Source organism: Sorex araneus, chromosome 3, assembly GCF_027595985.1.
Source record: "Sorex araneus isolate mSorAra2 chromosome 3, mSorAra2.pri, whole genome shotgun sequence".
In the NCBI taxonomy this organism is placed as follows: domain Eukaryota; kingdom Metazoa; phylum Chordata; class Mammalia; order Eulipotyphla; family Soricidae; genus Sorex; species Sorex araneus.
In genome coordinates this window covers 112,298,508-112,321,014 of record NC_073304.1, presented here as the reverse complement: position 1 = coordinate 112,321,014, position 22,507 = coordinate 112,298,508, and the positions used below count along the sequence as shown (strand labels likewise).

Sequence of the window (22,507 nt, the reverse complement as noted above, 5' to 3'; positions counted from 1 at the left end):
AAAAAAAAAAAGCATCTGGTCAACGTGGGAAAGTGTCAGCTGACGCACTCTGCTGGGTCCCACAGCAGACAGACAGAAAGACAGACACTGGGGGTGAGGTGGGGCCAGGCCCGACAGGAGGGAGCTCAGGCATGGAAGGATCTCAGCCCGTGGCAAGTGCAAGGTATTCGGGGTATGAACTGCCCCCCGATGCTGTGGCCAGGCCTGACCTTCACTGAGGCTGGAACTGTCCCCACGAGAAGCTCTCCCCAACCCACCTGCCACTGTGCGTGGCTGCTGTGGGGGAGGGGAGGGCGCCGCAGGGCGGGGCCCGAGCAGGGGCCTGGGCCTCCCTCTGAGTCCTCAGCCACATGCCCACCAGGCCGGACCCCTGAGCAGCAAGGCTGCATCCTGGCCGAAGCCCCAAACTCGCGTGGAGGCGGGACACAGGGACCCCCCCCCCGGAACCAGAGAGAAGTTCTCTCAAACAAGAAACGAAGTTCCGAACGGCGTGACTCACCCTCATGACTGGGAAACTCGATTTCTAAATAACAACCCTCTTATTCCCTGCCCCCCCGTCTTTCTTTCTTTTCTCTCCCCCCCCCTTTCTTTCTTTCTGGGTAAAAATTCAGCAAATCCACAGGAATCAGCACTGTTTTGGCAACAAACAGCCAGAGGAAGGGGAAGTTTGTGGGTGCCAGAAAGGGCACTAATTACACCCTGGAAACTGTCTCCCTGTTCTGTGGCCCTGCGGTGGTGTGGGGCGTCCACAGGCCTGGCAGGGCCACGGCCAAGCACTCCGCCCGCGGCAGGCTGGCCTGTCCCGGCAGTGACCTCCACACGCTGCCCCTCACGGAAGGGCAGGCCAGGCGCTAAGCCGGCTCCCTGGCCAGCCTCCGACACCGAGTCCGCTTCCTCTGAGGCCTGAGGAGCTCGGGCCAGGGAGGTGAAGGGCGAGTGCCCGTCCATGCCCAGTGCCCGCTCTGGGGACCCACAGGGAAATGGAGAAGGCACGGCAGTGGGGTGCAGATGCCACGCTCTGGGGCTCCCACTTACCCCAGGCCCAGAGCCAGCCCGGGGCGCACCAGGACCTACCTAGGCGCCCAGCCGGCCCAATCCACCGAGCCCACCACACTGCCGCCCCCGCGAGGCACAGAGCACCCGGCCACTGGTCTTTGAGCCGCCCGAGGCCCGCAGGCTTCAGAGAGGAAGCAGACTCTGTTAGAGGCTGGCCAGGGGCCCGTGCGGGCCCGGGGTGCCGGCTTAGTGCCTTCCATCGGGGACGCCGTGCGGAGGACACTGCCCACAAGAGCCGAGACGCCCATTTCCTCCTGCGGCTGCCTGCGCCAGGCCTGACCGCCGTAGGCCAGGGCAGGGCACACCCCCCCAGGCCCCCGCCGGCCCGAGGGGCTCTGCTGTCCATCAGCCTCTCCTGCGCCAGGCCTGACCGCCGTAGGCCAGGGCAGGGCCCCCCCCCCCCAGGCCCCCGCCGGCCCGAGGGGCTCTGCTGTCCATCAGCCTCTCCTGCGCCAGGCCTGACCGCCGTAGGCCAGGGCAGGGCCCCCTCCACCCAGGCCCCCGCCGGCCCGAGGGGCTCTGCGGTCCATCAGCATCTCTGCACAGGGTCCTGGGAGACACCCCAGAGCCCAGCGCCCACCTGTCCTTCCTGCTACTGCCCTGGCAGGGCAGAGACCCCCAGCCCCGCGGGGCACCCCACACCCTCCCAACCTGATAGGCACAGGCTCAGGAGAGCCCTCAGGATGAAGAGATATCCCTTCTAGTTCCAATCTGGGTGAGTGACCCATGGGACCCCCACACCACCACAGCCGGGATGGGGGTGGGCACCCACACATTTGGCCGTCGGGGTAGGTTGCTGGGAGATGGAAATTTATTCCCCTCCCATCAGTGGGTCAGGATCTCAGTCCTCTTATGCCTGGCAAGGACACCGTGTGCCTGGGCATTGGTGGGCCCATTTTACAGAGCTGGAAACTGAGGCCCTGAGAAGCTCAGAACTTGCCTGAGGGCAGGCAGACAGCACAGGCTGAGGATTGCATACCAGATGGGTGCCGAGACCCGCAGGCGGGGAGCAGGGAGATGGCTGGTGGACCATCCAGGCCACCGAGCGCTGAGCTACTGCTGGCCCTGGGTGAGAGGGGGTCCGGCCCAGGAGTGGGGTTCTGAGGAGAGATTTGGGGAGGGAAGGTGGGGCTCTTGCCCGCGGTGGGAAGAGGCAGGAGGCCCAGCAGGGGCGCAGGGAGTGGCACTCCAGCCAGCAAGGGCTGGTGAGGCCGGGCCCAGCAAGCCGCTCACCATCACGGCCCTGGGCCTGGCTAGGACCACGGGGAGGGCGCCTGCCTGGCTGAGACCGACCCAGATTCAGTCCCCAGGACCCATGACTCCCGCAGCCAGGTGTGACCCCTGAGCACAGAGGCAGAAGCGAGGCCTGACCACCACCAAGGTTGGCCCCACAACGAAACAACAACAGCAAAACGCTTCCCTGTTCCTGCCCCACAGCTCAGACATGTCCGTGCACTTGGCACCACAGACTCACTCTCGGATATCCAGGCTCCGCACATTCTACCCTGCACATGCACACACACATGCACATGTGTGCACAGGTATACACATGCATGCACACACAGGCACACACACATGCCTGCAAACACACACACAAAGGCGGGTGAGGGTAGGTGGAAATGAACCAGCTTGGTTGGGTCAGGAAGCAGGTCAAGGAGTTGGAGAGATCACAGCGGGGAGGGCATTGACCTGCCATGTGGCAACCTGGGTTCGATCCCCAGAGCACCAGTGGGACTGACTCCTGAGTGCAGAGCCGGAAGGAAGCCCTGAGCACTGCTGGGGGTGGCACAAAAACAGACACACAAAGAAGGTCAGCAGGGAAGGGAGGCCAGGAGCTGGTGGGTCAGGCGAGGGCAGTGCAGCTGTGCGGTCACGCCCCCTCCAGCCCCTCAGGCACCATCTCCTGAGCCCGCGCCCCAGGGCCACAGTGGCACAGTTCCTGGTGTGTCTGTGCCGGATGGAAGATTGTGGCTCAAGAGGCCCCGGGCCACCGAGGGGGAGGCGTGGAGCAGGTGTGGCCACTGTGTGGCCTGGTACCACGCAGAGACAGGGGCGTCCTCTCTGCCCCACACCCTGCAGTCCCACTGCCCGCACTTCTGGGGTTCACCGGGAAGGATCCAGGGACCAGCACTGGGAGGAGTCTCGAGGCCTCAGGCACACCCCTGTGAGCAGGAGGGGGACGAGGGCGGGCACAGCGGGGAGGGCACTGGCCTTGCACGCTGACTCAGGCTCAATCCCCGGCATCCCAAATGGTCCCTGGAGCACGGCTAGAGTGATCCCTGAGGTCAGAGCTGGGAATAAGCCCCGAGCACCACCCGGTCTGGCCCCAAACACAAACACTGGGCAGTGAGGTGCCACGCAGACAGGTCTCTGGCCTTGTGCTGAGCAGAGACTGGCCACCCCATGTCCTCGGGGCTGCCGTCAGCCAGGAAGCCGAGAACCTCGCGCACTCCTGGCTCCTGCGAGACCTGCATGGTCCCGTCTCATCAACACCCACCAGACTGTCACCAGGCAGGGGACCAAGATGTGGCCAAGGGCTGGGTGCCCACTGGGAGGACACCAGCAGCGCCACTGCACAGCCGCAGTGAGCGAGGAGGCGGGGGGGCCTGGAGTAGTGCCTGGGCCAGGCGGCCGGAGAGCCCACCGGTCAGTGCCCGGGTCAGGAGGCCGGCCATGGGAGGGTCAGGACACGGGCGCGTGGAGCAGCGAGTCACACACTATTCCGGGGGACGGGCACAGCGGCCATGGCTACGATAGCCAACAGCCTCAGCTCAGAGAAACGTCAAGGGAACTGGTGTGGTCAGGGCAGACAGAGACCATACAGCTCCCTTCTTCTCTCCCTCCCTCCCTCCCTCCCTTCCTCTCACTCTCCCTCCCTTCCTCTCACTCTCCCTCCCTCCCTCTCACACTCCCTCCCTCCCTCTCACACTCCCTCCCTCCAGCTCACTCTCCCTCCCTCTCCCTTTCACTCTCCCTCCTTCTCACCCTCCCTCCCTTACTCTCCCTCCCTCCCTGCAGCTCACTCTCCCTCCCTCCCTCCCTCTCCCTCCCTCCCTCTCCCTCCCTCACTCTCCCTCCCTCCTTGCAGCTCACTCTCCCTCCCTCCCTCCCTCCCTCCCTCCCTCCCTCCCTCTCTCCCTTTCACTCTCCCTCCTTCTCAGTCTCCCTCCTCTCACTCTCCCTCCCTCTCTCCCTTTCACTCTCCCTCCCTCACTCTCCCTCCCTCCCTGCAGCTCACTCTCCCTCCCTCACTCTCCCTCCCTCCCTGCAGCTCACTCTCCCTCCCTCCCTCCCTCCCTCCCTCTCTCCCTTTCACTCTCCCTCCTTCTCACTCTCCCTCCCTCTCACTCTCCCTCCCTCCCTCCAGCTCACTCTCCCTCCCTTCTTCCCTCTCACTCTCCCTCCTTCTCATTCTCCCTCCCTCTCACTCTCCCTCCCTCCCTCCAGCTCACTCTCCCTCCCTCCCTCTCACTCTCCCTTCCTCCCTCCCTTCTTCTCTCCCTCCTCCCTCCCTTCCTACCTTCCTCTCACTCCCTCTTTCTCTCCCACTCTCTCCCTCCCTCCCTCCTCCTCCCTCTCTTCCTTCCACTCTCTCCCTCCCTCTACTCCCCCCTCCCTCCCTCATTTTATCTCCCTCCCTCTCTCTCTCTCCCTACCTCTCTCCCTTCCTCTCTCTTCCTCCCCCCTCCCTCCCTCTCCCTTTCTCTCTCTCCCTCTCTCTCCTGGTCTCTCTCCCTCCCTCTTCCTCCCTCCCTCTTTCCCTCTCCCTCTCTCTCTCCCTCTCTCTCTTTCTCCCTCTCTCTCTCCCAGTCTCTCTCCCTCCCTCCCTCCTCCTCCCTCTCTTCCTCCCTCCTACCTCCCTCCGTCCCTCTTTCTCCCTCTCTCTCTCTCCTGGTCTCTCTACCTCTCTCTTTCTCCCTCTTTCCCTCCCTTTCTCTCTCCCTCTCCCTCCCTCTCTCCCTCCCTCCCTCTTTCTCTCTCTCCCGGTCTTTCTCTCCCTCTCCCTCCCTCTTTCTCTCTCTCCCAGCCTCTCTCCCTCTCTCTCTCCCTCTCTCTCCCTCTCTCTCCCTCCCTCTTTCCCTCCCTCCCTCTCTCTCTCTCTCACACACACACACAAACACACACGAACACACCCCTGAGGCACTGGATCACGCACTGCAGCCTCAGCTCTGCTCCACCCCCGGCTAGTTCATCCTCTAAGGGCCTCGATTCAGGGATGTTGCACAGCACCTGACAAGAAACAGCAGTAGTGGACAGAGGGGACAGTGGGTCGGGCGTCGACCTGCACGCAGCCGCCCCAGCTCAATGGCCAGCACTGCAGAGGGTTCTCCGAGCACCTGCACAGCCACACGCAGCCCAAAACAGGCAGAGAGAAGGATGAGGAAGCGCTCGCGGCCGCTCCTCTGCCGTGCCCAGGCCTTTGGGACCCACATCTCAAGGAGCTCTGGGCTGGTCTCTGGGGCAGGGCTGGGCCGGGAAGAAACCCAGGGTGCCGGCCAGTGGCTGCCCCGCTTCCAGGGAGCGGGACAAGGACAATGCATCAGGGGTGTGAGCCCTTGGTTCCCGCCCGCACTGGAATGGCCCGGGCAACCTGGCGCCTGGCAGAACTCACCGCAGGGACCCTCCTAGACAGAAGATGGAAATCAGGCAGCCAGAGTGATAGGACAGTGGGGAGGGCGCTGGCCTTGCATGCAGCCAACGCAGGTTCAATCCCCAGCATCCCACATGGTCCTCAAGCACTACTAGGAGTGATTCCTGAGTGCAGAGCCAGGAGTAACCTCTGACATCGCTGGGTGTGACCCAAAACAAACAATTAAAAAAAAATACAACACCAAAAAGACAGGAGTCTACACCTGGCTCTGCTGGGCTCTGCGGGGCCAGCTGCTGCTTCTGCTCCTTGTAAGAAAGATGCCCACTTTGGTCCCGGGGAGTCTGTCAGAGGCTCCGGGTCTGTCTTGCAAGCATCAGGGTTGAGTCAGGTCCCTGGAGCCTGCGTCTGAGGCCAGCATTGCGGCCAGTGTGTGTGAGCTTCAGACCAGGGGCCTGGCTGAGCAGTGCCCACCCCAGCACCCAGCACGGCTCCTGGCCCTGCGGCGGGCACCATCTCCCCAGCTGTGCACAGGGGAGGGGAGAGCACCGCCCCAGCAGCTCGGAGCTCCTGAGCGTCGGCCCCACCACCGACAGCAGTCACCGCACGACTGCTCCTCTCCGGAAGGGGGACACGCACGACCCAGCCACTGAGGCTGACCGAGGGGCCTGGACGAGGCCTTCGTGCCTGGGTCTGAATTCACTGCGCTAAGGACCAGGTGGGTGGCCACCCATCCGGGAGGGCACCACAGAGACTCCAGGTGAGCGAGGCCCCCCCACCCTGCATCATTCCTCAGACTCACGAGGGTTAGGACCCCCCAGCACAGGGGCGCCAAAGAACAGGAGAATCTTCCAACTGTGGTGCTGGAGCATTAGTACGGTGCCTTTCCTTTGCACATGGCTGGCCTGGGCTCGACACCCAGCATCCCATACGGTTCTCTAGGCCCACCAGGAGTGATCCCTGCGCACAGAGCCAGGAGTAAGCTCTGAGCATCACCAGGGGTGGCCCCAAAACAAAAACAAAGCACCTTCCAACTGTCAGCCTTGAGAGCTTTTTATTTCTCTGAGGGGCCGCACGCAGGGATGCGTGCAGGGGGGCTGTGAGGCTCCCCGGGCCTCACAGTGGCAGCGGGGGCCGACAGCTCAGGGCACACCAGAGGTGTGGGACCGAGCCTGGCCTTGCTCATGCTAAGCAGGTGCCCCTCACTCATGCCCCAGCCTCAGACCTCCGGGAGCACTTTACTTTGTGTCTGAGTTTGTTAGTTTTTGTTCGGGGTCCACACCCAGCGGGGCTCACACAGGATTACACCTGGCTCTGAGCTCGGGGGACCAGACGGGGCTTGGGGGTCGAAGCTGGGTGGGCTGTGTGCGCAGCAAGCACCCTGCATGCCGCACTGCCTCCCGAGTGTTCCTGAAAGCAGGAGCTCCCAGTGGGGGACAAGCGAGAAGGGGTCCTTGGTGCTGACAGCATGAATGCAGGGTCCCGGGTGGAGCTCCAGAAGGGTGGGCTTGGGGCTAGAATGGCCCCAGCAGTGAGAGTCGGCGCCAAGGAACATTCTCTGGGCCTGGAGGTGCTCACGAGGGCCAGCAGGTGCCCTGCACCCGAACGGACCGCGGGCAGAGGGGCGCTGCCGGGCACGCGGCCTCAGCGGAAGCCAGCACAGGCTGTGTGGCTCCCGGGCCGTGGCGATGCTCTGCTTTCCAGGCCCGGTGACCCCAAGGTCCTTGTCCTTCGCCCACCCCCACAGGGCCCCCGATGCCCCGTCAGGACCATCCTGAAGAAGGGCTCTGGAGCACGCCACGGCCAACAGGGGCAGAGGGGGTGAATCTGGTCCCGACAAACATGGCAGGGAAGGCGACGCCCTCCCGCCTAGAGGGGCTCAGTGTGTGGCCGGGGGAGCCCCTCGGGGCCGCCCAGACCCCCGAGGCCTCCGTGGAAACTGCACAAAGCCTGCAGTGGCCTGGCACCCTGACCACCAACTGAGGGACTGGGCACCTGGTCCCATCCCCACGGCAGCCTGCTGGGGCTGGCCACTGCACCCCAAATAGCGTGGTCCTCCCCTGCTCTGCCCACACGCCCCCAGAGCCGAGGGCCCGGGCACAATGCGCTTCTGTGCCCCTGTCCCAGCCCTCCGCCAAAACCCAGCTGCATTCACGGGCTTTGCTATTGTGGCGTGGGGGCGGGCTGGCTCCAACAGGCCGTGGTCAGCGGTCAGCATGCAAGTCACATCCGCAGGCACTGCCACGGGCCTGCCAGCCGCACACAGAACGCGACGCTCCCGCGCCCAAGGCCCTCACGGCTCTCGCCCTCCCCACCGCCCCCTGGGAGCCTTCAGGTGGGGGGAGTTCTTTCTTGCCTTCTCAGCCAGTTGCTATTTTGGGGCCGTATTAGGTCACCGGCTAAGCCCTGGACACAGGAAAAGTCCGTCCCCAGAAGCAGACCGAGCCTCTCAGAGGAGCTGGGCGGCGGAGCAGGTGGAGAGACCGTGAGCCTCGGGGAGGGTAGGGCACCACCCACTGCCCCGGGGCCCGCAGGCCTGTGCGTAAGGCCCCTCTCCCCTCACTCAGATGTCAGGGTGGGGGGGAGAGCAGAGACTAATTTGGCGGGGAGGGAGGACCATACCTGCTGGTGCTCAGGGGTCACCCCTGGCTCTATGCCCGGGAGTGACATGGGTGCTGCCTGGGGGGGCATATGGGGTGCCGGGGACGGAACCCGGGCAGCCATGCGCAAGGCGAGCGCCCTCCCTGCTGCACTGTCACTCTGACCCAGAGACTACACAGAGAACAGGTAAACTGAGGCCCAGGGACAGGAGTTTCCTAGGATGCCACAGACACATCTCTGCCACTGCATGGGGCTCTTTCACACCTGCCCTGGGGGAAATTAGCAAGAAGGTGACTGGAGGTGACAGGCCTTGCAGGTGGGCGGGGATCCCGGGGCCTGAATGTCCTCAAGAAGGCGACCTCCTGCCCTCCAGCACTCTCAGACTCTGCAGCCCCTCACAGGACTCCCTCACCGTGGGCTGCCAGGCTGCCAAGTGGGGCAGAGGAAGGTCAGGGAGGCTCCACACCCCCCTGGGAAGGCCGTGAGCACCCCTTGGGGTTCCTGTGTGAAGTCATCCCATCATTCACACTGTCATTGCTCCTGTCCCTGGTCTTGGCCCCGGCGGTCAGGGCTGTATCTGAGAGGCTCCGTGTGGCTCCACGAGCATCGGGGGCAAGAGCAAACTCCAGAAGAGATTGCAGCAGATGACAGCCCGCAGGCGCAGGAAGGGAAGGTCCACAGGGGGTGCGCCTCGTGGGCGCCCACGGGCTGACATCGCACCCAAGGCCACCTCTTCCTGACCTCCCCAATGATCCCGTCCTTTCCTTTGCCTCAGCGTAGACGCCAGCTAAGGTGTCTCCAGTATAACTCCGAGCTGACCCCCACCTCCTCCCCTCCCGCACAATCGCGCACACACATGGGCCCCTCCCCTCCTAGAAACTACCAGGCGCCAGGGCCTGACCCTCCTGTGCTTTTGCCCAGGGCGGCCGCCACGGGCCCCGGAGAGGGACTGCAACTGCCCCAGGACGGCAGCAGGCAGCAGGAAGGAGTGGGATCTGCGTGGGGCAGCAGGGAAGGCTCCAGAGAGGGCCCCTCCGAGGTGAGTGGGCCCCCCCCCCACGGCAATCTGTAAGTGCCGGTGTGGGAGGAAGCGGGCCCTTCCGCCGCGGGGCCGCCCCACACGCGGAGCCCGTGTCCGGGCAGACGCGGGCGGCCAGTCCCCGGCCCCTGGCCGCGCTCGGAGGATTTCCCTTTCATTTCCGTCCAGGCTGCGCGGACCGTGGGGTCAAGCCCTCAAAACCACTTCCTCTGTGATTGGGCCCGGAGCAGCAGCTGGAGGATGGAGCTGGGGGTCCTGGTGAGGACAGCCGCGGGGCGAGCCCAGGGCTCCCCGGATGCCCCTCGGCGCGCGGAAGGAGCGGGGAGTCTGTAGGCCACTCGGCAGGGGCTGGGCAGCTCGAGGCCGGGTCCCCGCCCGCGGTGGCCCAGCGGGGGCCAGCGCTGGGCGTGGGAAGGACATTCGTTAGGGGCTCCCCGCCCTGGCCGCGCCCCTGCATTCTGGAGCCGATCCCGAGCGCCCCCTCCGCACCCGGAGCCCCCACCCAGTTCCCGCGGGGCGCGGAGCCCCGGGCCGGGAGGGGCCAGCCGGGCCGGGAGGTGACGCGCTCCCGGCGCCCCGGGGACTTCGGGCGGCGAGTCTGGCACCGCCGAGCGCAGCGCGGCCAAGGAGGACCGGGCCAGCGGGGGAGCCGGGGCCCGCAGAAGGCCCGGCGCTGGGGCGCGGGGACGCGGGGGCGCGGGGGCGCGGGGGACTCAGGAGAAGGCCCGGAGCGGGGCGCGGGGCGTGCGGGGGGCACGGGGAGCTAGGAGACGGCCCGGCGCGGGGGCGGGAGCCCGGGGGGTGCAGGAGGCGGCCCGGCGCGGGGACGCGGGAGCCCGGGGGGCGCAGAAGGCCGGGCGCGGGGCGCGGGGGGCGCGGGCGCCTACCTCTCCGCGCTGCAGCTGGAAGAAGCTGTTGAGATAGCTGGAATGCAGCGGCGAGCCCAGCTGCTCCGGGCGGCCCTTGCCAAAGGCCAGCTCCGGGGGCGCGGCGCCGTCGGGCCGAAAGGCGTCGAAGGCGCTGGGCTGGTGCGTGTCCTGCAGCGACAGGTAGACCCAGTTGAGCAGCTGGGCCGGCTGGTACACCGACGCGGCGCTCGTGTCGATGGCCGACAGCAGGCTCATCGTGCCGCGGCGGGGCCGGCCCCTCCCCGGCCGCCCGGCCGTGCCCCCCGCTCCGGCGGAGGGGCGGGCCCCGGGGAGCCTGCGCCCACCAGCCGCCCGCCGCCCGGAGCCCCGCGCCCGCCGCCCGCCGCGCTCCGCCCGCCGCCGCCGCCGCCCCCGGACTGCAGCGCCCCGCGCGCCGCCGAGGGAGCGGCCGGCGAAAGTTGAGCAGGAAACTTTAGGCCCCGCCCCCGGAGCGAGGCCCCGCCCCTGAAGGCCCCACCCCCGGCAGGCCCCGCCCCCCGCGGTCCGCTATCTGCCTCGCCGCTGACCCCTCGGGGCGCTCCGCGGCGGCTCCGCCCGGGCCCCGCCTCCCGGCGCCTCTCCCGCTTCCCATTGGCTGTCTCCTCGCCGGTGGTGCGGCGCGGGGCGGGGCCCGCGGGCGCGGGGCGAAGCGGCGGCGGGGCTCCAGGGCTCCGGGGGCCGCCCCGCCCGCCGGCCGGGCTCCGCTCCTGCCCTCGAGCTCGCCCCGCCCGCGGTGCCGCTCCTGCCCGTCCCCTCCGTCTCGCTCCCTCTCGTGCCCCCCTCTCCGCCGCTAGCGCCTGTCCGCTGCCTTCTGCCTCCCTCAGCTCACACACGCTCACACACACTCCGTACTCACGCGCTCGCACGCTCTTGCACGCCTTACTCACACCCTCGCTTGCACACACTCACACTCGGGTCACGCTCACACGCTCGAGTGCTCTTCCACGCTCGCACACTCTTGCACACCTTACTCACACCCTCGCATGCACACACTCACACTCGGGTCATGCTCGCACGCACTCGCGTGCTCTTCCACTCCTCCACACACTCCCATACTCACGCGCTCGCACGCTCTTGCACGCCTTACTCACACCCTCACATGCACACACTCACACTCTGACACACTCACAGTCTCCTACACTCTCACAACATACACTCATGTATTCTCACTCACACTCTCTCTCCCTCACATACACACTTGCACCTTCACACACACACTCACACTCTCCCTCACATACACACTCGCACCTTTACACACACACTCTCCTACACACTCATACTCACATACTTATACACTCGCACACACACACAACCCTTTCTCCCTTCCTATCATGGAAGGACCCCTCCCCCCTCACTTAATTCCTTCCATCTGCAGAATCACTTTTGGGGCGGTTCCTCCAACCCCCCATTCCGGTCCCCTCCTTCTTCCTTCTCCTATTTCTGCTCTCTGAGCACCTCTCTTCTCGCCCCTTTCCTCCGCAGAGACTCCTGGGCCCAGCCCACTCGGGGTGCTCTGGCAGGAGTCTAGGTGCATAGAAGGGGCCTAGGGGAGTAGGGGAAGACAACTGTCATCCCCAGGAGAACTCAGGTTTCCAAGGGGGGCTAGGGGAGCCCTCAGGCCGCCCCCACACATACTGCTTTCTCCCTCCCTGACTGCAGTCTTGGCTGCCAGCTCCAGGAAGCTTGGGAAGGGGCCAGGTCACCCCTTCCACTTCAAGCCTGGTGTGGAGCCTTTCTGCCGGCCTTCAGGTACCCATGTGGCCATTTCCAGCTGCCTCACTACTGCCAGGGAGCCTGTTTCCTCCCGACATGGGACATCCTTGCCCTCTTCCTCAGAACTTCTATTACTGCCCAGATACACTTCTAAGAGACTGAGGTCCCCAGGACCCGGTGGCAACCCTGGCTCTGCTTCCCTCCTGGGCTGCCGCCTGAGAGCCCTTTCCGTGTATTTTGCTTCAGACAAACGCCAACCTATGTGATTGATATAAAGGGTGCTGGGCCAGAGTGATAGCACAACCTGTAGGGCGTTTGCCTTGCACACGATCGACCCGGGTTTGATCTCCAGCATTCCATATTGGCCCCCATGCAACACCAGGAGTAATTTCTGAGTGCAGAGCCAGGAGTAACCCCTGAGCATCACTGGGTGTGACCCCAAAACAAAAAGAATTAAAGGATGCCTACGCCAATAGCATCTTAGTATTTGTGCACTTCTCTACAAACCCTTTAAAAATAGTAAGCCTAGGGCTGTAGTACAGCAGGTTGGGTGCTTGCCTTGCATGCAGTAAACCCAGGTTGGGGCCGACGGCTGTGCCCCAAAACACAAAATGAAACAAAACCCACCTTCTTGTTTAAAGAGAAGATCCGCCTTTAAAAAACAAATGTGCTAATGGAGATGTGTCCCGGTGGTAGAGAACAGGACTGCATGTGTGAGTGTCATCTGGGGATCACCCAAAAAACATAGTAAATAAATTTGCTCCTGGAACTTTTGGGGGTTCATCTCTAGAACTCTGCAGTCGAGACCCTCTCAACCTAGGAAATGAGCTAGGATTTGGAACCTTTTCTCTGGAATTACCATAGATTTTATAGGGAAAGATGCTGTTCTACAGGGGGACATCTTCCAGCAAGAAATTGAGGAGCCGGGGGTGGGGGGGACCCTGCATGCCCAGCAGAGCCCAGGGTTCAGCCTCTGCAGTCTCGACCTTCTCCCAAGTTTGCATTGCAAATTCAAGTTGCTTTAAGGGCCAGGCAAGTCCTTAAAACAGGTAGAAGGCAACGGACTCCGCCTGTGCTGGGAGTGAAACCCCAGCTCAAAAGGCACGGCTTGCCTGACTTTCCCTGGCTCTGAGTTCCTTTTGTTGTTTTTTGTTTTGTTTTGTTGTTATTGTTCTCTGTTTTGGGGGGGTCATACTCAATGGTGTCCCAGGCTCTGTGCTCAGGGATCGGGGATCACTCCTGGTGGGCTCAGGGGACCACATGGAATGCCGGGGATCAAACTTGGGTCAACCTCATGCAAGGCTAACGCCCTTCCTGCTGATCTATCACTGCTGTCTCATCACTTCGGCACCCCTGGCTCTGTTTTCTTTGGTGCAGTGAGAGCGGGAGCTTGAGATACCTGCAGGCCTAGGCGGACCCCACAGCTGCCCCTTGTGCCCAGGGCATTGGTGCGTGGTAGCAGGCAGTCCTGCCTGCCTGCCTGCTTGCTCCAGAGTGTCTGAGGAATAGAGAGCAGCTGAAGGCTCACTCTCCCTTTGGAAGCCTGAATGGTTTCTCTGGTGAGGTCTCTCCCTCCCTCTGACCCATGCACACCCGCTCAGCATGGGGCCATGTATGCAGTAGGCGATCAATACTCTTGAGCAACTGGTGGCAGCTTGCCACCACTGGAGGGATTGGCCTGAGGTCAGCCAGCCTCTCGAGAGAACACTTCCTGTGGGATGGGAAGGGGGGTCCCAGGCCTGGCTGCAAGGTGCTGGCCTCCCTTCCCCAGCTCTGGACACAGAAAGCGCCTCTCCAAGAAAGTGTCACGCGGCCTGGCTGAGGCCTCCCGGCACGGAGGAGGCCCACACCAGAGGTGGTGGGTTTGCCGGTGGTCAGGAAGCTGCGGGGGGCTGCACGTCTCCCCATTTCTCTGCCACCACACCTTCCCTCTCCCTTCTCTGTGCTGGCCTACTGTGCCCCAAGGGGGCAGTCCTGGGCCACAGGGAACAGGGGACCTGAGATGTGGGACTGCCCTCTCCTGCTCTGGTGCCTCTCTCTGGCGGGAGGCCTGTGGTTCAAATGCTTGCAAGGAACAAGGTCCTGGGGTTTGGTCCCCGGTGCTCCATTCCCTTGGACACAGCCAGGTGTGGCCCTGGTCCCCCCTCCCCAAATCCCTGAGCACCTCTGGGTGTATATAATTCCCTCCCACACACAATAATTTTTTGAAAGTAAAGAAATATGACTGAGGAAGCTTGGGCAGATCGGTGCCCTTTGAAGGCTTCCATTTTTCCCAATGAGTGAATGTCGGGGTGCAACGCAGATACAGGCCCATGCATGGAAGCATTCCTACGTAACCAGTCACATGGGGGGATGTGGTACTTCAAATATCAAGAAGAACCCTATTTTATGCATTGGGAGTGGCGCTTGAGGGTGGGGCCAGGTAGGGAACTTAGGTCTGTGCCCTAAAGTTCCCCTGGCATCAGCACTTGTGGAATTCAAACCAAAAACTTGAATGCAAGCAGGAGAAACTTTGGGAAGAGCAAGCAGAGGTGTCACTGCAGGGTTGGCCTTCCGCTTGGTCTTGAGATCAGGCAGAAGCGAATAGAGGACATGAGGGTCCCTGCAGATGACACAGCTTCAACCCTGCAGTCTCCCCTGGTGACTTATGGTGAGGCCCCTTGCCCTCTTCATGCTGCCCCACACCCACGTTGGGAATAATTAGAAAGTGCCCATGGGGAGTGTGGAGGTGCCTAACTCTGGATTGTGGGCTTTGTTATAGCAGGTGTCCATTTACAGCAGGATAGCAAAATGGCAAAAACTCCTTTCTCACTCCGCACAGGGACAGAGCTGCTCCTGGGAAAGATTGGGTGGGAAGAGTCCTAGGTACAGTGGTGGAAGGATGTTGGTGTCTGGGGTGCCTGTGATGTGGTGACATAAAAGGAGACTGATAAAAAATAAGATGGAGGGCCAGAGAGATAGTACAGTGGGTAGTGCCTTGCATGCAGTTCACACAGGATTTTATGGTCCCCAAGCCCTAAGCGCAGCCTAGTGTGGCTCAGTAACAAATAAGAAAGAATACAATGGAAAGGCATATATATATAATATACACATATGTATGCATATATGTATATATACATGTATATAACTAGACTGCCAAAGCGAAGGACTAAAATGACTGTACTTTCAATGCACATACACTGGCATCGGAAGCATCCATTGAGGACCTGATGATGCAAGCGCAGAAGACCAAGTACGACATCATTGGTCTGACTGAAAAGAGAAGGTATCGATCACATCACACCATTTTTGACACTGGAGAAGAACTGTTCCTCGGAACATGTGACAACAGAAGCATTCGTGGCATTGGTGTCCTTGTCAACTTGGCCATGAGCATTGATTTATTCAAATGTCTAACAACCCAAATCGGACGATTACGCTTAAATAGATGTGGCTCACTGCTGGCAGTTTCTATCTCTGTCATCTATGCACCAACATCCAACTACTATGAAGAAGAAATTGAGAAGTTCTACATGGAGCTGGAGAAGTCCTATAAAGAAGACTACGCCTTCTACAAGATCATTGCCAGTGATTTTAATGCCAAGATAGGGCTGAGAAGGTTGCTTGAAGAACTCCACATTGGGAACCATGGCCCAGAATGGAACAATCAGGGTGAGAGACTGTCTGAGTTCATCACGTAGACCAAGACCATCCATGGTAACTCACAGTTCCAGAAGGCCAAATCTGGAACATGGGAGTCTCCCGGTGGACAGTTCCACAATGAAATTGACCACATCATATTCAATTGAAGGTTTTGCCTGACCATGTCAAGCTGTTGTCGCTGTTGTCCCAAAATTCCAAATGGGATTAGACCACCATCTCCTTAGTGCAATATTCTACTTCACAGAGCAGGGAGAAAGGACTGCAAAGCTTAAGTTTAAGAAGAGAACTCCCAGAATGACCACCAACTGGGAGCTCTTTGGCACTATTGCGGCAACGTGGGAAGTTGCCATCATTGATAACATTGACAAGGAATACAATTGGCTGGTTCAGCACCTCCATGACTGCTCGAGGAATGCCGAGAGTAAGAAGCTATAAAAAGATGCTTGTCTTCGAAAACTCTCGAGCTCATTCGCCAACGTGGTTTGGCATGAGTCTCAGGCAATCACAAGCTAATGTCCGAGCTCACAAAGCTGTGCAGAGAAGCGATAAAGGAAGACCTTAAAGAGAGAAGAGCAGCAGTGTTGGCCGATGTGGCAGAAGTCAGGAAAAGTATTCGCTTGTCCTTCGCCAACTACAAGACCAAGATGACTGCTGTCCGACTTCCTGATGGATCTATCACATCTTCTAGAAGGGCAATGGAGAGGATTATTCACGACTTCTACTCGAATATCTTCGACAGCCACATCCACCTGCCCACATACCAAATTCCGCAGGATGGATATGTCATTCCCAACGTCCTCCCTTCTGAAATCTGAGACGCCATTTCATTGATAAAGATGTGTACAAAAAAAAAAAAAAGAAGATGTGTACAACACCCGGTCCAGACAAGGTCAGACCCGAACACCTGAAGAATCTGCCACCAGTACTCATCAATACACTGGCCTGACTCTTCACACACTACCTGTCCGTATGCAAGCTTCCATCCCAATGGAAAATCAGCAGGACTGTTCTGTTGTACAAGAAGGGAGACAACCACAACATTAGCAACTATCGCCCAATCTGCCTGTTGTCCATCAACTGCAAGTTGTTCACTCGAGTCATTCTGAATAGAATAGGCAGAACACTAGATGAAGGACAACCATACGAGCAAGCCAGGTTCTGAAAAGGATTCAGCACAATTGACCATATCCACATGGTGATCAAGTTCATTGAGGTTTCACAAGAGTTCAAGATGCCACTCTGTCTAATGTTCATCGATTTAAAGAAGACCTTTGATTCTGTTGAGACTGAAGTGGTCATTGAAGCCCTAGCCTAACAGGGTGTTCAAACTCAGTACATGAAGATTCTCTGCGAGCTATATTATGGATTCAACACAAGGATCCCACCATTCTACAAGGAAGTGATCATTGACATAAAGAGAGGGGTTTGGCAGGGTGATATCATTTCACCGAAACTCTTTAGTGCCACCCTCGAGAATGTCATGCGATGACTGGAATGGGAAGGAATGGGAGTGAAGATAGATGGCCGACAACTACAACACCCCTGCTTCGCTGATGACATCATTCTAATAACACCAAACATTCGCCAAGCGGCACAAATGCTGCTGACTTTGACTGCAAGTGTGAAAAGGTCGACTGCAGTTGAATCTCACCCAAACAATGTTCATGAAAAACGAACTAGTCCCTAACATTCCATTTGCTCTCAATGGAATGAACATCTCCGAATACAGCAGCTATGTGTACCTGGGTCGAAAACTCAACCTGAGGAACGATTTGGCGTCAGAAGTGCACAGGAGGAAGAGAGCAGCATGGAATGCCTTCAAGAGCATCAAAGAAGTGGTTAAGAGGAGGAAGAACCTCCCGTTTCGGGCACATCTTTTTGACTCCACCATTCTTCCTGCACTAACATACACCTCAGAGACCTGGGCCCTACGCAAACAGGATGAGAATGCTATTTGGGTATCCCAAAGAGGAATCAAAAGAGCTATGCTTAGAGTATCATGTTTCACTCAAGTGAGAAAAGGAATCTGGAGTTCCGACCCCCATCGATGATCAAGAATTAGGGACTCTGTCTTGTTTGCCAAGGTGTCGAAAATCAGATGGGCCAGACACATAATGTGATTCAGAGACGACCGCTGGACTAGACCTGTTATCGACTGGATTCCACGGTACATCAAAAAACCACGTGGCCGCCCACCTATGAGATGGTCAGACTTCTTTGTCATAACCCTGCATGAATGGTTTGAGGCTCTTCGTGTTTCTGGAGTGAACATTGGGCTACAATAGCACACGACAGGGATGAATGGAGATGTTACTGGCGCCCGCTTGAGCAAATCAAAGATCAACGGGATGACAAGTGACAAGTGATGTATATGTATGATAAAAAATTATAAAACAGTGGAATTCCATCCGTGCGACAATTAGTTGATTTAAAAGTACTATGACATGTCATAGTAATGAGTCTCACATTTTGTTTGCATGTAGGAGTTCTGGGTTTGATCCTGCCTGCCACATGGTTGGTCCCCTGGGCACTGCCAGAAATGACCCCCCAAGCAATTTGGGAAAAACTCAGAGCCAAGAGTAACCCTGAGTGGTGACTAGGTATGGTCCCACCAAAAGAACAGAGCAAAGGACTGGAGGGATAGTAAAGCAGGTAAGGACTTAGCTTGCATGCAGCAGATCTGGGTTTGATCTCAGCACCCTGTATGCCTCCCTTCCCCAAGGCCTGCCAGGAGCGATGGAGTAAGTTCTGAATTATAGAGCTAGGAGTAAGTTCTGAATTTATTGCAGGTGGGGCCCAAACACTGAAAAAAAGAAAGGGAAGAAAGAAAGAAAGGGAAGAAAGAAAGAAAGAAAGAAAGAAAGAAAGAAAGAAAGAAAGAAAGAAAGAAAGAAAGAAAGAAAGAAAGAAAGAAAGAAAGAAAGAAGGAAGGAAAGAAAGAAGGAAAAGGAAAAACAAACAACAACAGAAAAAGTTTTGCAGACACCACTTTATTTTTTAATTTTTTTTAATTAGTGAATCACTGAGAGGTACAGTAACAGACTTACAAACTTTCGTGCTTGCGTTTCAGTCATACAATGATTGAGTACGCATCCCTCCACCAGTGCCCATTCTCTACCACCAATGATCCCAGTATCCCTCCCACCACCCACCCCATGGCCCCCACCCCACCTCTGTGGCAGGGCATTCCCTTTTACTCTCTTTCCTTTTGGGTGTTGTGGTTTGCAATAGAGGCATTGAGTGGCCATTGTGTTCGATCTATAGTCTACATTAGGCATGCACCTCCCAACCAGAGCAGGTCCTCCAAACATCCTTTACTTGGTGTCCCCTTCTCTATCTGAGCTGCCTTTTCCCTCAGCATGTGAGGCCGGCTTCCAAGCCATGGGGCAAACCTCCTGGTCCTTATCTCTACTATTCTTGGTTACTTTATATTCCACAGATGAGTGCAATCTTTCTATGTCTGTCCCTCTCTTTCTGACTCGTTTCACTTAACATGATACTTTCCATGTTGATCCACTTACATGCAAATTTCATGACTTCATCCTTTCTAACAGCTGCATACTATTCCATTATGTAGATGTAACAAAGTGGCTTTAACCAGTCATCTGTTCTTGGGCACTTCGGTTTTTTCCAGATTTTGGCTATTGTAAACAGTGCTGTGCTGAAGATACAAGTGCAGATGTCATTTCTACTATACCTTTTTGCCTCTCCGGGATATATTCCCAGGAGTGGTATTGCTGGATCAAATGGGAACTCATCAAATTTCTAATTTTTTGAGAACTGCCCATACTGTTTTCCAAAAGGGCTGGCCTAGTCAGCATTCCCACCAGCAATACATCACTTTAAGTGAGTGTCCTGGCCCCCAGCTGCAGCCAGGTGCTCCTAGGGCTGTTCCCAGGCCCCACAGCCTACCTCACTCGGCCAGTCTGGAAACCAAGCATGCACCCAGAAGGCTTCTAGAGGCCAGACTCATGGGGGTGGACACCTTCCTGCACTCTGGAACCAAGTACCTAGGGAGAAATGGGGTGCAGAGGGAGGGGAGGGAGAGGCTCCATTTTCCGGCCACATGCTGGGAGGGGCAGTCTCCAAAGGCGGGGGGGAGGGGGAGAGGGCGGGGGGCGTTTTACATCTCAGGGTCTACAAGAGGCTGCTGACTCAGTTTTCTTGGGGCGCGGGGAGGGGGTGCTATACCTGGGCATGTTCAGGTGCTTCTTCTGGCTCAGTACTGGTGGGGGGGTGTTGCTCCTGGCAATGCTCTGGGACCATGTGATGCTGGGGGTTGAATCCAGACTTTCTACATGCTAAGTGCACTCTCAACTCTGTGCTCAGACTCACTCCTGGCTCTGTGCTCAGGGTTTACTCCTGCTCTGTGCTCAGGGTTTACTCCTGGCTCTGTGCTTAGGTCTTACTCCCGGCCCTGTGTTCAGGGCTCACTCCTGGCTCTGTGCTCAGGGCTCACTCCTGATTCTGTTCAGGAATCAATCCTGGGATCAAGAACATATGGGGTGCTGAGAATCGAACCTGAGTCTGCCGTGTGCAAAGCCAGCGCCTTATGCACTATCTCTCCAGCCCCAGTCTTGTCTTCTTTAAAGAACAGAAGGGAAGCTGACCAATACAGTCTCTGGGAGGGGCTGAAACTGCCTCTGCTGCCCCTGACCACCCCAGTCGTCTTAGTATTTGTCCTTGGCTGTCCACTGATTCCAAACATCAAACACCCCCTGAGCATCACCAGGGCTTTTCTTTTCTTTTTGTCTATTTTTATGAGGGAGTACTTCTGCTTATTCAGCCACTGATAAAGCTGATTGAAGCAGGCATGAACTCCACATTACTTCTTTTTAATTTAAAAAAAATTTTTTTAATTTTTCATAAAGTTGTTCACAATAATTGCTTACATTCAATATTCCAACACCAGTCCTACCACCACTGCACCTTCCCACCGCCATTACTTTGAATCTTACCACCACCCAGCCTACCCTTAGGCAAACGCTACACCATTTCTTTGTATTGCTTGCTATGACTAGTGTGACGTCTCGCATGGCCACAAAAGTGTCCATGTGCTACCAGGTTTTTCACCCTGTTTCCTGACTACCAATGGCCCTACTGGCAGGTCCAACCCACCCTCCCACTTCTCCCCCAGCGGAGGCTCGGGCCGTCCCCACAGAGCAGCGTCCTTGCCCTGTGCTCTGCACTTGCTCTCCTGCCAGGAAGAGCCTCTTTCAGACTTCCTGGCAGTCTCCTCCCCCCTCTAAGACCCAGCTGGGAAAAAAAAATGACTTTTCTCAAAGACATCTTTTGTAAGCATAACCCAACTCCCACCCTTGCATTTGACGTTCTCTTTCATTCTTCTCTCTGGGCTCACGGCATGGTCCGAGGCGGCCCACGGCCCTCCCTTCCTTACGGCCTCCCCGCCAGCACCAGCTCTGGGCTCGAGGGCCTTTGTCTGACCCAGGGCTGAGGCAGGCAGGGGCTCTGTTTACTTAAGCAGCGCAGGCATAAACTCCGAATGCCTTTGTGGTTTGTAGACTAGAGACAGGAGGCTGTCAGATCGGGTCTGGAACAGCTCAGAGGCTCTGCCAGGGAGAGGCCTGTCCTCAGAGTATCCGGGCCTCCCTCGCTTCCCAGCCTCCTTGCGGGGCCGGCCGGGCCACAACGAGGCAGGAGATGCAACTTGCCCCCTTGTGTTCTTGGCACTGTCTCCTGCCCGTCCCTGGGCGGGGAGTGGACACTCCAAGGCCCAAAAGCCCGGCTCCCCGGGCAGCGCGGGGCTAGGAGCCCTGGCCGTGCTGCTTTGTCACGCAGCAGACCCTGCCCTAGAGCAGCTGAGCAGAGGGTTCGGGGTGTCTTGAGCTCACAGCCTCCTCTGACCTACATGAACATGGAGGCCCAAAGGATGCTGGGCCCATGACTTTGAGCTGGTGGCAGCACCCGATCTTCTGCTTCCCAGAGCCACCCTCCTCCCTCCTCCCCAGTCAGAAACACTAGAACGTAATCCTTCCTTCATGACATTCTTATTTAGTCATTTTTATTAACATACGTTCCTATGAACAAACCAGCCAGCATAAACCCCAGGGCCTTGGTGATGACTTTCCCGCGAGGTCTCCACTGGGCCACGCAGCCGGACACTCAGTAAAGCACAGAATCCAGGAGTCAGGGCACTCCCCTGGCATATGCCAGCTTGGGTCGGGTCGCTGATCCTGAGAAGGACCCCTGAGCCCAGCCAGAAATGATCCCTGAATACAGAGCCAGGAGCACAGCCAGGTGTGAGCCAAAAGCCAGAGGCCCACGACCAACCAGCAACCAAAACAATGTGCCGGATCCCACAGGCTCCCCAAGCTGAGGTTAAGCACACCTGCAACCATTTCCTTTCCTTTTCATTTGTGGAGTTATAATAGAAATGTGATAAATATATATATACATATGTAACTATATGAATTATTAAACCATTCCATTAAAACGTCATGAAGGGAGGATTATGTTCCTGTGCTTCTGAAAGAAGAGAAAGGGAGTAGTTGGGTATGGAAAGCAGAAGGTCGGGGGCTGTTACCAATTCATAACCAGGGGGCTAGAGTCCATATGATCGGCGTGATATGCATATATATAGACACTCTACAAATTTTTGTCTTTTTAAAATAGGAGCCACCTTAGTGGTGTCAAGGGGCTAGAGGCCATTGAGGAGACCATTCCGTGCTTAAATGCTCTTGAACTCTCTCACCATCTCTAAAATCACACATCTTCAACTTGCTGGTTAGCTTCATTAAGAGAATTGTCTATGGGGATTGAGCAATAGTACAGTGGGTAGGGCGTTTGCCTTGCACACGGCTGACTCGGGTTCAATTCCCAGCATCCCATATGGACCCCCGAGCACCACCAGGAGTAATTCCTGAGTGCAGAGCCAGGAGTGACCCCTGTGCATCGCTGTGTGTGACCCAAAAAGAAATAAAAAAGAGAGAGAATTGTCTA

The 22,507-nt window shown here is 58.1% G+C and overlaps 1 protein-coding gene and 1 long non-coding RNA gene across 2 annotated transcripts in view; one reads left to right on the top strand and one right to left on the bottom strand.

Moving 5' to 3' along the window:
• The window catches only part of ZCCHC24 (zinc finger CCHC-type containing 24), a 46,381-nt gene extending 35,831 nt beyond the window's left edge, over positions 1-10,550 (bottom strand). The window contains exon 1 of the mRNA XM_055133905.1: positions 10,172-10,550. Within this exon, the coding sequence (XP_054989880.1) occupies positions 10,172-10,408 (237 nt within the window). The 5' untranslated portion in view covers positions 10,409-10,550. The remainder of the gene's footprint in view (positions 1-10,171) is intronic.
• Positions 7,684-22,507, top strand: part of LOC129403686 (uncharacterized) — a 30,457-nt gene continuing 15,633 nt past the window's right edge. Inside the window, exons 1-2 of the long non-coding RNA XR_008629381.1 lie at positions 7,684-8,182; positions 9,167-9,284. This is a non-coding gene — a long non-coding RNA (uncharacterized LOC129403686). The remainder of the gene's footprint in view (positions 8,183-9,166; positions 9,285-22,507) is intronic.